Raw genomic sequence first — 16,457 nt, 5'->3', positions numbered from 1 at the left:
CCTTTATTTAAAAAGTCTTAGAAATTCATACACTAAAAAAAAAATCTCAAAGAATATTCTCACATATGTCAAAACACATTCAAGTCTGAAAATAGAGATGTCAGTCATATCCAAGTTCAAAAGCTCTTGACTCTAGACCTAAAAATAGATTTAATTAAAGAGAAACATATTGACTTTAAAAATACAGTTAAAATTAGTCAATTAAGAAAACTGTTACTGAGTGAATAGAGTTAGAAAACACTAGAACTCACTATTAAAAAACATCTTGAGATTTAAAAAGGACGTTTTATCAATTAAAGTGCTAACATTTGGGAAGTTTAGTGTACTTTTCTTTTTTAAATCTACTTCATTCATTCCTTTCGCTATGTTTAATTTGTTCCTACCTGTTGGCTTTGGGTATAGATAGCATAATGGAGTGGCCCATTCCACTCACATGGATTCTCTTCTGATGGGGGACCAAAGCTGTGAATAACTCAATTCTGCACAGAAGCCACAAAACACTGATTTGCCATCTGCCTTCTCAGTTGCTCCAATGCACTCACAGGGTGAAGTTGAGTCAGCAGCTTTACCCTGATCTCTGCCATGTACCATTTCCCATATTGTGGTCCACAGGGAAGATATCTTCAGAAAAAACACCTTGAGTCCCCACTGCTACTCCTGTAATGAAAGACAATAGGAGGCTGGATTAGTAGAAAAATGAAGATCTTTCAGGTGAGGAAAGCTTAGGTTTAGGACTTGGCTGTATCTCCTGAATACAACTAGGTGATCTGAGCAAGTTATTTAGCCTCTCTGAGTCTGTCTGTTGGCTTATAAATCTGTATAATAATACTTTCTCATATCATTCCACCACTTAAATCAGAGAACATACACAAACCTTCTAGAACATAGAATTTATTTTATAATACTAGCTGTTTTGCCAGTAGTCAACAAAAGAACAAGACATTCTGAAATGCCAAGGCGGAATCCTATTCTGCCTTATTCAAGAAAGAGTCTATTTACTTGTAGGAGACCCACCCCTTGTGTTGTACCAGTAACCCATGATGGAACCTTACCTGGGACCTGCATGACCTTGTATGCCTGTGCAATGACTTAGCTATTTTCTCCACCTCCACATACAATCCTCTTTCACCTATTGCTTAGTCTCTCTCAAAAGTCAGTAAATGTTCACTGAGATTTAAATTATGTCAACCTCTTTTGCCAAACCTCACTAAACCTGCTGGAGTTGCTGTCCTAATTACTGAATATCTTGATTGTGAATATGTGTTGATATCTTCACCACCTTCTCAAACCCATTTCCAAATCCTGCTTACTTGTGGATGACTCTTCCCTACCTCCTGGGTGTTCAGGTGCTCAGGATGAGCAATGCCTCCTCCTCTGCCATTTTGGCTTCCTCAGCAGCATCCACTTCCATAGGCATGTGCTCCTCAGCAGGGCTCCTGCAAAGTACTAGTCCTCCACCAGTACCCAGATCCTCATCACTTCAATGAGACAAGTCTCAGAAAAGAGGAAATATAGCCAACTGTGTTAAGTGGGAAATTCCTGTTAAAGCTACCATGGGTTAGATAATTTGGATTTTAATAGAGGAACTTATTAACACCAAGCCAAAGAGACAGGTCAGGAAATTAGAAAGAAAGGATGTTATTTGGAAGCACTTCTCTACTAGAAAATTGCCTTGTCCATTCATATCAGGTTTGCAAATGTTTCCAAATTGGGACAGAAAATAGGAAACCTAGCTTCTTGCCCATTTGCTCTCCAAAGAGTAGATCTCTCTCCAGAATTCCAATCTCTTCCAGCTTTTCCCACTAGCACTTATAATCCCAGGTAGGCAGCAAAGCATGGGAATACTATAAGGCCATATAATCCTGTCCCAAAGGTGAGATGACATTATTGGTTTGTGTTAGGAGTCCCCACAGCCATCCTTGGTTTGATGGTTTGCTCAAAAGATTCATAGAACTTATACTCACAATTTATACAATAAAAAGTTACAGAGTAAAATCACCACAGGAAAAAGTCACAAATGGTTGCGTTCAAGAGAAACCAGGCATACGCTTCCATGTGGTTTTTCCTAGTGAACTCACTTAGAAAGCATTCAGTTCTTAGCAATGATGTGTGACAATGTGCATGGTGTACTACTAACCAGGGACACTCACCCAAACTTTGGTGTCCAATGTCATAATTGGAGGCCATTCACATAAGCATAGAGCACCCACATAGATAACCTCAGTCTCCAAAACTTCAAGAGATAAAATTGATACAGCATGGTTCAGAGCCCCAGGCACATACCATAATCACATTAGTGTACATTGTCTGGGTGACCCAAGACCCCAGAAATCCAGAAACTCTCTTATCAGATAAGATTTTCCAAAGGCTTAAAAGTCATCTCCCAGGAGCCAGTCAAGGGCTGTCCTTTCTTTGGAACGTGCAGGCCTTGGGCACCCCCAAGCCTGCTGAGCTAATGCTTTCCTACAAATTGCAATAACTAAACATTGTGTATTCTTATTTCATGATCCAGGTAGTGGTAAAAAGGTTTTCTTAGGAGCACTGAGCAATGTGATTTCACCACATTTTATATATTTTATATATTTCATATATATAAAATGTGAGCATAAACACATTTGGAAGAAGAAAATTTTAAACCTAGCCAATGTCTATTACATTACCTATTACCAAAAATGACTTGAAAGTTTCTGTTCAGTATGCATCCCTCCAGCACTAAACAGAAAAGAGGAGGACATGCCACAGTGGTTTATTAGTGCTCTATAGTATAAATATTCCCCTATCTAAAACACATTTTATGTCAAGGAGTAGCATGCTTTTAGAATTAATGGTTTTCTTTGGATTTGAAAAGCACTGATCAGATCTATAATTTTGAACCATTTTATTGTCCATACCAGTCTGGAGGCAGCTTGAAAAGGAAAGTCAAATTTCATTCTAAACTAAGTTTATGGAAAATTCAGACCATTAGAACTTCACTGTTTACACTTCTCTATCAAATCAGTCGCTCAATCATTTAATGAATACAGTTGGCTCCCCATATCCATAGGTTCCACCTCTGGTGATTCTGCCAACAGTGAATCAAAAAACATCCAAGAGAATTGGGTACAGTGGCACACTCCTATAACCGCAGCTACTCGGGAGGCTGAGGCAGAAGGATCATAAATTAGAGGCCAGCCTGAGAAACTTAGCAAGACAGTGTTTCAAAATAAAAATTAAAGAGCTAGAGATGTAGCTCAGTGATTAAGCCCATCTGGGTCCAATCTCTAGTATTGTGCGCGTGCACACACACTCGCTCGCACACACACACACACACACACACAGAAAGAAAGAAAGGGAGAGATATGGATCTGAGCATCTGAGAATTTTACTTTCTATTCTTTAAACAACACAGTGTAACAGTTATTTACATAGCATTTACATTGTACTAAGTGTTATAATAATCTAGAGATTATTCAAAGTATATAAGGAGAATGTGTGTAAGTTACAAGCCAATACTGCACCATTATGTGAGGGACTTGGGTATCTTCAGATTTTTGCTATCCAAGAGGGTCCTGAAAGGAATGACCCATGGATACTAATTTGCACATTCAAATTTGTAAAAGAGTGTATTCTGCTGATAAAAAGTCCAGATTGCCACAGTGTAGCAGCTATGAGTGTCTGAGTTTCATTCTGAGTTGGAATTCTTACACCTTTTCTTACCAGCTATACAACTTGAAGCAAAGAGTCTGTAAATGGAAACAATGCCCATTTCAAAAGTTTGATTTTTAGCAATTAAAGGTTCTAACATACTTAAAATGCTTATGGTACCTGGAATGTAGAAAAATGTCAATGAATATTAGCTATTATTGTGCTTTTACTGTAATGATTAAATCGTTGGACAAGTAACTTGGTTAAAAAGTAACACACCTTCATGAATAAGAGCATACACTCCGTTACCAAATTCTGGGGCTTCAGTATTGGTTTTCCCACCACTAGTTTAGTTTTCCCACCATTTAACCTCTTCATTTCTTTTCTATAATGGAGTAAAAGTGATGGTGAATATTTAGTGTTTTTAAAGGACTCATAACAGGACTTGAAATACAATAAGTTCTCAATAAATGCTCTTGATTGCATTTTATAAGATCTCAATCTGCCAGTAGCTTGCTTTCTCCTAATAAATCCAATTTGAAATGGCAGAGTGGTGAAAAACAATGGGTGCTAGAATGAAGTAGCCATGAATTTAAAGCCTGGCCATGCAACTGATTAGCAGAGTAGACTTTTCCACTTAATTTCGATGAGCCTCAGTTTTCTCACCTACAAAATGAATTATGTCAATCTTGAATTGAAATTATAAAGCATTTTTAAGCTTTAGCAATAGCCACCACCTCTATATGATATTTGCATGTTATATAGGTATGAATGAAATGATTAATCTTAAAACTTTGGAATTTTCCACCTTATTTTATTATTTTGGGATTATGCACCTTATTTTATCTGATAGTATTAAGTAACATTAATGCCTTCAGTGAAAATTTATTAAATTGGTTTTATGTACCACAAACTGTTCTAGGAGTTGTATGCAGTGGTGCATGCTTTTAATCCCAGTGACTCAGGAGGTGGAGGCAGGAGGCAAGTTCAAGGGCCCCCTTAGGAGGTCAGCAAGGTCCTAAACAACTTAGCAAGATCCTGTATCAGAATAAAAACGAAATGGACTGAGCATGCACAGAAAAATAAGTATTAAAAATAGGGGTATCAGGCTTCAAAGATTGACAAGACAAAATATATATTAATCTCTATTCTCTCTTTCACCTCCATAAAGACATAATCAATGCATAGCAAGTGGTGAATGAATCAACTAATTGCAAAAAAAAAAATTGGATTCTAGACTTAACTCTGACAATTATTCACTATATACTTATGGCCCTCCACAAATCAATATCCTGCCTAGAGGTCATTTTTTTCACATAATAAATAGCTTTATCTATCTGTACTGCTTATTTTGGAGAGTTGAGAATTTCAAATGAGTTAATAATGTATTTAAAGTTGCAATGAAACCCCTCCAGTAAAATTTGAAGGTATTTTAATATTTTATCCCCCAAGAAAACCACAGAGCAGTATATCTTATAAAATTCTGTAAGCATCATATAAAACTTTGCAAATGAGAAGAATTTCATGAGGAATGGAAGAAAATGCCCAGCTCCAAGGAAGAATGACTACTTTCAATCTCTGTCAGGGAAATACCTGCTGGCCTGAGCCAGCAAATTCTAGTTCACATGGCTATTCCTCAGAAGGTCTCCCAAACTTGCTCTTGAACTCAATTCTCTGACTTCAGCTTTCTCAACCCTGGTAAACAGAAGTGACATAGGCATCCTTATCTAGAAATCACCTATTAGTTTTACTTACAGGAGTTTCTTTCTACCAAATATAAACAAGTAAATACATAAATAAATGTAGATCAATTCTGAGAGACAAAATCTGGTTGTGAAATTGTGAGCTTCTGTAACTTCTAGCTCAGGGAAGTTGATCTTAACACCATGCTTAACATGGAAGATGCTTAAAAATATTTGTTTCCTGAATCAAGTCTTTTGTGGCTAATCTGAGTTGCTCTCTTTAAAAAAAAAAAAAAGAACTCCAAACAAAAGAGATGTGACTCCAATTTGCTCTGGAGTGCAAAGTATTATTTTGGAGACAAAGAGCTATCAGAGAAGGAAAACTGTACAGCTGAATAATAAGCTGTTTTTGAGATCAGATACATTAAATTGAAGAAGCAGGACACAGAGGTAAAGGAAGGTAAGAGAGGTGGAACTGAAGATCTCATGTGTGTTTTCCTCCACAGACTGAGGCAGCTCTGATGTATGATGCCGTATACATGGTGGCCATTGCCTCCCACCGGGCCTCGCAGCTGACTGTCAGCTCCCTACAGTGCCACCGACACAAGCCATGGCGCCTTGGACCCAGATTTATGAACCTGATCAAAGAGGCAAGTGGTGGTCTCTTGCAGCCCAGACAGCCCCTCAGCTCAGCACTGCTCTTTCCCACATGCTTCTGTTGGCATGATGCTTACAGGAGAGGGGAAGCCATTGTCATCCAGTCCTCTCAGGTCTCAGTGTCAAAGATTTGCCTAGAAAACTGCTACGAATTTTCTAATGTGATGCTGAGAAGTTCAAAGAAGCTGTCAAGTCATGATTTCCTCTCTTGCATTTCATCCAGGATGCCAGCTACTGCAGGCCCTCATGGGAGCTTGTTCCCAGTGTAGTAAGTCAAGAGGAGGGTTTGTTCATTGCTGAAGGGTAACAGAAAAAGAAAGGTTCGACATTATCAGGCATGATTCCTGTGGCTCCTAAAACTTGGGCTATCAGGACCCATAAAGCTACCTCTTTATCTTAATAGTACTGTGATTATTTTACAATTTCTTAACCAATGAGAAGACTTTAGTCCTAACTGAGCTTATTCAGCACAACAGGGCAAGGGGAGTTCTTGCCTAGTGTCCTGGGATCCCATACCATCCCCCACAATGTCCTATTCTTTATAGCAGTGTAACTTTGCTTCCAAAGACACTCTTCTGCGAACACAAGACTCTATATGTATGGTGTCTTGGATTAAATTTGTCTCCAACTTGCACCTTAGGATCTTTATGGGCTTTGCAACATAAAATAAGACTCTTGGGAACAGCCAGGCGGGACTAACCATGCACCATATTTTGTGACAGGCTTTGGTCTTTTCTCTGTGGGATACAGAGATTTGCCTCTCAAGTAAAGACCATCTTTGGTCTCCATACTAGAGGAAGATGGAGTAAGTCAAACCCCCTAGGTGAGAAGAATTGGGTGGGGAGATAGTACAAGAGAAAAACCAATGCATTATCCTAAGGAAAGATGCCTGCTTTGGGCTCAATCTCTTCTGGTCTCTTCAGCACCTGCAGACCCTCTTTCAAGCTGTTCAATCCACTTCCCATTAAAGGCTGACTCAAATTCATAAAGGTGAGGACCAAACTGGCAGGATGTGTCAGGAGTAAGTCCCCAGCCTCCAAAACAAGGTTGCTTTCAAGACTGGGACTGGGGTATGAATGAAGGAAGCCCTCAGTTTTAGGAGTAACCCCTGCACTTGCACAAGACTGAGAAGGACTTCTTTAAACACTGTGCCTCTCTTCATCCTAGTCCCAACAGTGACTACCTCCATTTATATCCCCAGCTCCACCAACTCTCATGAGCAATAGAGTCTGGGCAGGTTATTTAACCTACGTGGGAACACAACTATCTACCTCTCAGCATTATTGTATCCTTAAAGAGGAAGACTACTGCTCATGAAGAACAGTGTAGAAGCCCAAAAAGAATTTGAGGTATTAGCTATTCCCTTGGCACGGGAACAAACCACTAGCAACAGCCTCATTCAGTTGACTGAGAGAATGGTTTCAGGAATTTAAAACTGGCAAACAATAACAACAACAGCAAAGAAATCTCAAATAGGCATGAAATGAAATGCCCTTTCTGACAGCTACGTAAATCTGACACACTGTGCCTAACAGAAAAACATCACATGGCCTCCTCTTCTCCCACAGTGATCATGGTTATGTCCTCAATTGCCATCCTGATTACCTTGATCTTTAACACGAGAACAGCTGGTTCCCTTTTATCTCGTACCAGTGCCAGGAGAGGCAAAAACTACATAAAAGCTTGAGATCAAACACTCAGAGCACCCCAAGCACCTTTTTGCTTGTACTTAAGTTGCATAAGAAGGTGAAATTACCAAGCTCCATTTAGGCATGTTTAAAGAAATAATGAGCTCCAGCATGAGAGACCATATTGAAAGCAAGAAAGTATTTTATGTTCATTCACTCCAAAGAGCAAATTCCCCATTCTCGGGCTCCACAGTTGGAGGTGATAGGGAGGATGTGGGGGAGAGTGCATCAGCAATCCTCATCACCTTTGTTCACATCCTCTCTTTTGTCTCGTGAGATACAGAGCCATCTGCTACCTTTGGAGGGATATAGGTACCTGCCGAGAAGATGGGTTGTGGGAGTGGGTAACCGGGAGCAATGCCCCAGCCTGTTGGAAGACTGGCACAGAGGAAATTCTGAGACGAACTAAAACATGCAGAAGAGAAAACGCAGGTGTTTCTTTAGATGAGCACACGACTCAACAAAACTTTGCAAGTGCAGAGTTTTATTAGGAAACATGAAATAAGGCACTTAGTCCTAAAACTTCCCCTAGTCCTTTCTTTTAGGAGTTTCACTTTCCAAAACTAGAATTAGAAAGAATGTAAAAGAGCAAGTCAGCGGATTGAATTTATAGGGTGAAGATCAAATTTGTCACAGGAGGTAAACTTCCCGAGCAGAGGTGGTTGCACGTGTACTAATCCCTAATAAATGCACATTATTCAGAATCAGGAAGCCTTTCGGATGTGTATCTCAAGTTGCCTATCATTCAGTGTTTGAAGCTGAGTGGAGACAGGGGAGAGAAAAAAAAGAACATTTGAAGCATGAGTGAGTATGATATAGTGTTAGATTAGGTTGCTAGGCATTTGCAAAACAAGTATGTTTTAAGAAATGATAAATTCCCATTCAACAAGAATTACTGGTAGTCCATTATGTAAATTATATGTATAACTTACACTCTGAAACACACACACACACACACACACACAAACACACATACACACAGACACACAGACGCTGTGGTGTTGAGGATTGAATCCAGAGCCTCACACATGCTAAGCAAATGCTTATACTCTCAACTCTCTATGTATGTTCTTATAACTTGTCATCACACAGGCTAGTCCTTCTCCAAAAATAGCAGATATGAACTCTGCCATTCACTAATATAAATTCTACATTGTTAGAAAATGATAGGTTTTATTGAAGCTTTCCTATACTACTGGGTAAATCCTATACCCTTGATCAGGTTATAGGAGTCTCTAGAGATCTTGCCTCTGATCCCCCATGCCATCTCTCTCATCTCCTTCCCAGTCTCCAACATTTGCTAAACCTGCTGGGCTCCCTGAACTTGCCATATAATCCTGTTAAATTTTCTTCCCTCTGATTGAAAATTCCATCCTCCACTACATAATACTTTATGTCTCAATGCAAGCACTAGTTCCTATCTGCTGGCCCTGACTCACAAATGTGGGTTCCTTACCTCCACTCCAGCTGTTATTACACTGTCACTTTTTTTGAGGGGGATGGCTGTTTTCAAGCTAGGCTATTCCAGTCTCAATTTCCTAGATTTTCACAACAATGGATGAAGAGTAAGTGCCCAATAACATATGAATTTATTATCAAATTAATGATTGAACAAAAAAACTTAAGAACACATGCTTATAGCCTGTATGCAAATGTAATTGCTCTAGGATATACTCAGTGCATGAATTTCACATCCAGAAACAATTCAAGAAGGCAGAGAAAAGGGTTGGACCAGTCCTGTTCCAGGCATGAATTCCAATGGGACAGTGAGGCAGGGGTCTTAGGAATACACCAACCCATTTAGCTTAGCACTGGCAACCCAGGACCTGAGATTCAAGGGAAGTGTATATCAGTGTGAACTTAAGTTATTTACCTTCTTTGTTACTCAATTCCTGCTTCTATAACATGGGAATAAAAATATCCACTGCACATGCTTGTGTGGATTACACGTAATACACTGCACATGCTTGTGTGGATACTATGTAAAACCTAGCAAAATGTCTGTCATGCAGTTGTTGCTCAGAAAAGAGTAGCTACCATCAAATAGAAGGTTCTGTTAAAAGTGTGTACCATGGAAGGTGGTAACTTGTCATCACACAGGCTAGTACTTCCCCAAAATGGCAGATATGAACTCTGCCATTCACTAATATAAATTCTACAGGAGAAATGAGGTAGTGAATGGAAAACATTAAGTATATCGCCAAGCATAATGTAAGCACTGCATGTTTGCAGTTAGTATTTCTGGTGTCATGTCATTGTTATTTTGACTGGAGTTTAGGATGGTATACTAGTGTTTTGCAAAAAGGACAGTAGGAAATCAGGGGTTCCCTGAAGACAGGCATGCAGCATACAGGAGGTGAATGGCAACCATACCAGGGAATGAGGGAACTTTGGATCATAGACCACACACATGATTTTTCAGAGGTGGGTGAAAGGACACTAGGCAACAATCAGCCAGGTTGAGTGCCTAAGTCTTTTCAGGCTGCTGTAACAAAATACCATAAGCGAGTGCCATAGAAGCTGGATGTGGGGTAACCTATGAAGCAGTTTTGGTGGAGGCGAACACTGGAGGATTCTCGAAAGCTCTCTCATCTTGGGTGCCGACAATAGCAATGAATGAGGCCCAAAACAGACAACCAGATATTTTAGGTTAAATCAGTGGTTCTTAATTATTTTCTGGGTCTCAGAACCTCCATCAAAATTGATGGATGCACCAATCCATTGTCCCCATAAAATGCACACAAATTCCTCTGCAATCTCAGGAGTTCCCTGAATCTTACATTAAACATGCTTGTGTGAAGTTTTTAAGTAGACTTCAGTTGGATTCCAGGAAAGCAGAAGTATAAATGAATCATAGGAGTTCTGTTGGGCCTGTATGGAGTGATCCATGAAGAAGTGGTGAGAAATAAATTGAAGTAAATATGGAAAAACAATTGGAAATTGCTTTCTGATCTGAGAAACTCAAATTTGATTGATGATTGACAGGAAGCTACTGTTCTTGAGGCAGAGACAAAATGATGTTTCAGATAGTTTATTCTGGCAGCTGTGGGTAGGCTTAATTGAAAAAGATAAACTCACAAAGATTATTGATAAAGGTATTGTAGACATCTTGGTTCAGAAGTTATCATCACTCACAAAAGCTAGAAGGAAAATTGATTCATTCAAGAGATGTTCCTTTGATATAACCCTAACTTCTCCCTTAGGTTTAAATTCACCCAGTCCCTTCCTTTCTGGAAACTTCTCCTTGGATGTCCTCTTGACACTCTCACACAAAAACAAAATGACTCAACAAAGTACATTTCCTATTAAATTGATTATTATTGAAATGCACTCTCCCCCAATTAGGAACCATGCAACTGGCACATCAAACATAACTACCAAGACAGCAAATCCACTTACTTATTTTTTGCTCCAATCTCACATTTTGAAAAAATTTTTCTCCTTTTATTTAATCTTTTGATTTTTTATTTCTATATGACAGTGGAACACATTATAATTCTTATGACATATATGAGCACAATTTTTCATATCTCTGGTTGTATACATAGTATATTCACACCAATTCATGTCTTCATACATGTACTTTGGATAATAATGATCATCATATTCCACCATCATTAATAACCTCATGCCTCCTCCTTTCCCCTCCAACCTCTCTACCCTATCTGGAATTCATCTATTCCTCCCATTCTCTCTCTCCATACCCCACTATAAATAAGCCTCCTTATATAAAAGAAAAAATTTGGCATTTGGTTTTGGGGGATTGGCTAATTTCACTTAGCATTATCTTCTCTAACCCCATCCATTTACCTGCAAATGCCATGATCTCATTCTCTTTTACTGCTGTGTAATATTCCATTGTGTATATATGCCACATTTAAAAAAATCCATTCATCTATTGAAGGACATCTAGGTTGGTTCCACAGTTTAGCTATTGTGAATTGTGCAGCTGTAAACATTGATATGGCTGTGTCCCTGTAGTATGCTGTTTTTAAGTCCTTTAGTATAGACCGAGGAAAGGGGTAGCTGGGTCAAATGCTGGTTCCATTCCCAGTTTCCTAAGGAATCTCCATACTGCTTTCCATATTGGCTGCACAAATTTGCAGTCCCAACAGCAATGTATGAGTGTGCCTTTTTCCCCACATCCTCGCCAACACTTACTGTTTTTTGTCTTCATAATAGCTGCCATTCTGCCTGGAGTGAGATGATATCTTAGAGTGGTTTTGATTGCATTTCTCTAATTGCTAGAGATGATGAGCATTTTTTCATATATTTGTTGATTATTGTACATCATCTTCTGAGAAGTGTCTCTTCAGGTCATTGGCCTATTTATTGATTGGGTTATTGGGGGTTTTTTGGTGTTTAGCTTTTTGAGTTCTTTATATACCCTAGAGATTAGTGCTCTATCTGATGTGTGAGGGGTAAAGATTTACTCCCAATACCAGTGGTACAGAATAGAGGATACAGAGACTAACCGAAAAAATTACAATTATCCTATATTAGACAAATGTCCAAGAACATGAATTGGAGAAAAGATAACCTCTTCAACAAATGGTGCTGGGAAAACTGGAAATCCATATGCAACAAAATGAGATTAAACCCCTATCTCTCACCATGCACAAAACTCAACTCAAAGTGGATCAAGGACTTGGGAATACAACCAGAGACCCTGAGTCTAATAAAAGAAAAAGCAGGCCCTAATCTCCATCATGCAAAATTAGGCCCCAACTTCCTTAATAAGACTCCTGTGGTGCAAGACTTAAAATCAAGAATCAATAAATGGGATGGACTCACACTAAAAAATTTCTTCTCCGCAAAAGAATCAATCTGTGAGGTGAATAGAGATCCCACCTCACATTTAAAATTATTCAGTGAAAATATGGGGACATTTCATGACTTTTTAATATCCTTAAGGCAATGACAGTCTTAGAGTCCCTTAGTATTGAAGCACAGCCTCAACTTAGTGACTACAAAATCCAAGTCAAAGATATGAAACAGTAGTCCAACTTGATTCAACATCAAATTTCTCCCCCCTCTGTGCTTAAACTTGCTGGATGACTCTATCAAAATAGTGAGAGTGGGTAGACTATCTTCTCTTTCTTCTTCTTTCTCTTACTTCTTTGGCTACTGTACCTCCCACTAGCCCCCAAAAGACATAGGACAGTTAGTATTTGGCTAGGTTGACTTCTGCCTTGGAGCTTGGTGACTAGTTTAAATTCATGTCTCTATGGACTGGGAGAGTTTTGAAGCTAACTCTTTCTTGAATTACTTCCTTTGATTCCATGAGTTCCTGTTGGGCCATCTCTCTTGATCTTTCTTTGACACAAACCAATGGATCCTTATTCACTGGAAGCTTGCATGCCTTCCTCAGCCCTTTAACATCCAGTGGCATAGCCTGGGATCTTTCAGCTAAAGTCTCCTAACCCCTCCAGACAGTCCTATTTATTCTAACCCAGGACATTCCCACTGAGGTGCTATGGATACAAATCTGGACACTCATGCACCCACTCCCTGACAATTTTGGGAGTGCCTCTAATCATATTGTAGTTTAAGTCCTGCCAACTTTCTGCCCTAAATATTCTTTAACACCATTCCCTGCCGACTCCCTTGTTCTTTCTTTCCCTGAATATTAAAATAGCCTCTAACTAGACTCTCTATTTTGAGTCTTGACCCTTTTATAACTATTGCCCACATATATACAAAGACATGCACATAAATATGAGTACATTGTGGATAGTCTGTCCTCTAGAAATACAAATCTGTTTGTGGTTTTCTATGTCTACCATCCTGTTCCACATATAGTAGATGCTGATGACTTTTCTTTTCCTGACTAAAACCCACCAAATAACATTCCTATTGTCATATTCTTTTCAGCCCAGAAAGTCTGCCTTCCATTTTCTCTCAAGCTAACTCTTACTCAGAACTCATTTTCTCTAGCAAGTGTCTCCTCAACTTCTATTTAAGGATAGTCGTCCATTAGATCCCATAGCTCCTACACATCTCCCTGTTAGCACTTAACACGCTTCATTCAGGTACTATAAGATCATTCTCTGAGGCAGGAAAAAAGTCAATTAATTTTTGTGTCCTCATAGCACCATGCCTAAAAACAGCAGGCATTTAAAAGATGCTTGTTGAACTGAACACAGGAAGTTAAAATCTAGCACGTAAAAAATTTTTGCTGAACTAATACTTATTTTTAAACTATATCAATAGTTCCTCATTGATCTATTCTAAAATAAATTTACTGCATAGGAATGAAGAATTGTTTCCAAACGTCAATGTGTATAGAAGGTCACTGAGAGCTATAAAAAAATATGGGCAGCTTTCTGCCACTGTTTTGCTATAAAAATATAATTTATTGGTTCAATTTTGATGGGATTAAGATAATAAACTTGAATATATAAACTGAATATTTAAATTCTAGCTTTAAAATTCAAATAGTAAAAGATCAAATTCTTTACTGAGGCACCAACATATACCTTAATATTTATCTGGAATTTTCTTTAGCAGGTCTGTATTGAATGGTTTAACAAACTAGATAAAAAATGGCACTGTTGAAAAAAAACAGTTATATCCTGGAGAAACATAAGCTCTGACATATTTTAATCCTACTGTGACTCCACTGAGGAACACTTCTCATTATTGCATGCTATTTTATTTTGTTTGCTAGGACAAGTTGTCCCGTGATTGCTTAGATGACATTGGATGTGGCCAGAAAACTCAGTTAAATTTTTTCTCTTTGGAAAAGTTCCATTTTTTTTTTCTCGTTCTGTATGTCTTAAAAATTTTCTGCACTCTGGCTTCTTATTTTTCAACCTGTCTACCTAGTCTGCCCTGGGTTAAAGGAAAACATTTCCCCAGCACCCTCCCACTTTTAGGACACTTAGACCCAAAGGACTTTTTAGGTCTTTTCCTAAATTCCCTATTCAACTCTGGACCAAGAAAAGAGATGAGTTTCTAAACTTTGGGAGTTTATAGTTCTTAACAGTTACATACATTGTCTTACATATAACTCTTAGTTCATAGGTAATTCTATAAAAATGTCTGCAACTGAGTAATTTATAAAGAAATTTATTTCTTACAGTGCTGGAGGCCAAGAAGTCCAAAATCAAGGCCTTTGCATTTGGCATCTGATAACGACATTCTTGCTGCATCTGCACATGGCAGAAGATAGAAGGGCAAAAGGGGCCTAGCTAATTCCCTCTAGTCCTTTCTTAAGGACGCTCATTATCTCTTGACCGCCAAAGCCTCTTAATACTGTTGCAATGGGAATGAAATTTTAACATGAGTTTTGGAAGGGCCATAAATAGTCAAACCATAGCAATAATAAGGCACTAAGACACTTGTCCCCGAAATAGCCCATCAGTGGCCAAGTGAATGATCACCTGCCAGAAATGTCAAAAGGAGGTATTAACAAGGCAGAAGATTTGACCAAATACTTCCTAATTTATATGATTCTAAATATCATTTGTATTTATAACATCAGGGTTTTGTGTCAATTAGCTTCCTTCTTCTATTCAGCTACTAATGTCTCATTCTGTACCACATTTTTAAATAATTTCCTTCATGTATGTGTGTGTCCACATGTAAACATGTTTAATTAACTAAATTAGTACATGTACATATACATATATATGCACATATGCATCATATTAATGGAGGAATGTGAATGTATATTTTTTATGGGGATATATATGTATATACCTGTGTTGTATGTATATATGTACACGTACTTGTGTCTATAGATTTTTCGCTGAGCAGTATTCTAACCAACAATTTGAGATATACCTGCATTGATGCACACTTATTTATCTTATTCATTTCCATTGAAATACAGGATTCTATAAGTACTTATTGAATACCATAGATAGCACACACCATTCTAGACAAGAGAACTGAATAATGAGCAAAGTCCTCACTCTCATGGAACTTATACTCTACCTAAGGGAATCAGACATACATAAAAGGGAATATAGTACTTCAGGTGATGATAAGAATCATTTTTTTTAAAAAAGACTCAGAAGAAGGTAGAACTTCTTCAAGAAAGAAGTGGGAATTTCTATATTATGCAAAGTGGTTAGAAAACAGCTTCCAGAAGAGTTAAATTTAAGTACATAAATCCCTGAAGGAAAAGAAAGAGGTAGGCTTGCACATTAGGAGGGTAAAAGAGTCACAGAGTGAGAATCTTGGGCATTGAACATGTTCCAAAGTACTTGTCCATTGCCCTATGAATGGATATTTTGGCTACCTATTTTTTTTTTCACATCCGAACAATGCTGTGGTGAACATCTAGATTTATGCACAAAAGCTAGATCAGCTCTAGGCCAGCACTGTCCATTAAAAATGTAACATGGGTTACATATATACTATATTTTCTAGTACTCACTTTTAAAAAGTAAAAAATAGATGAAGATAATTTAAAGTATATATTTTACTCAAACTAGTATATCCAAAAATATTATCGTTTTGTCATAAAATTAATATAAAAATTATTATGAGTTATTTTACTGTATTTAAGTTTTTAAATTGAGTATCTTTTTATGTTTTTTAGAGCATTATAGGTACATAATATTGGGGTTCATTCTGACATAATCATGTGTGTGTAGAATATAATTTGCTCTGTTTTAGTCTCCATATTTCCTCTTTTCCTCCCTTCATCCCTCCCTTTGTTCTCCTTCTTCTATTCTCTTGGTCTTTCTTCAATTTATCTATAGGATTTATTTTAAACTTAAACCATCTCTCAGCTTTGTCTAACCACAGCTCAAGTACTCAACAGCCACATGTCACCCCTAGCCACAATATTGGG

General features: G+C 38.1%; 1 protein-coding gene and 1 long non-coding RNA gene across 8 annotated transcripts in view; one reads left to right on the top strand and one right to left on the bottom strand.

Moving 5' to 3' along the window:
• Positions 1–16,457, bottom strand: part of LOC144376468 (uncharacterized) — a 145,851-nt gene that overhangs the window by 24,225 nt on the left and 105,169 nt on the right. The window contains exon 2 of the long non-coding RNA XR_013436989.1: positions 384–657. This is a non-coding gene — a long non-coding RNA (uncharacterized LOC144376468). The remainder of the gene's footprint in view (positions 1–383; positions 658–16,457) is intronic.
• Positions 1–16,457, top strand: part of Grik1 (glutamate ionotropic receptor kainate type subunit 1) — a 378,046-nt gene that overhangs the window by 273,502 nt on the left and 88,087 nt on the right. For all 7 annotated transcript variants that reach the window (XM_040286974.2, XM_040286973.2, XM_078044517.1 and 4 more), the window contains exon 7: positions 5,813–5,956. In XM_040286974.2, the coding sequence (XP_040142908.1) occupies positions 5,813–5,956 (144 nt within the window). The remainder of the gene's footprint in view (positions 1–5,812; positions 5,957–16,457) is intronic.

The sequence above is a fragment of the Ictidomys tridecemlineatus genome, chromosome 3 (genome assembly GCF_052094955.1).
Source record: "Ictidomys tridecemlineatus isolate mIctTri1 chromosome 3, mIctTri1.hap1, whole genome shotgun sequence".
NCBI classification, from domain to species: Eukaryota; Metazoa; Chordata; class Mammalia; order Rodentia; family Sciuridae; genus Ictidomys; species Ictidomys tridecemlineatus.
Note: the sequence above shows the minus strand (reverse complement) of the source record. Positions and strands in the feature narration are given on the sequence as shown.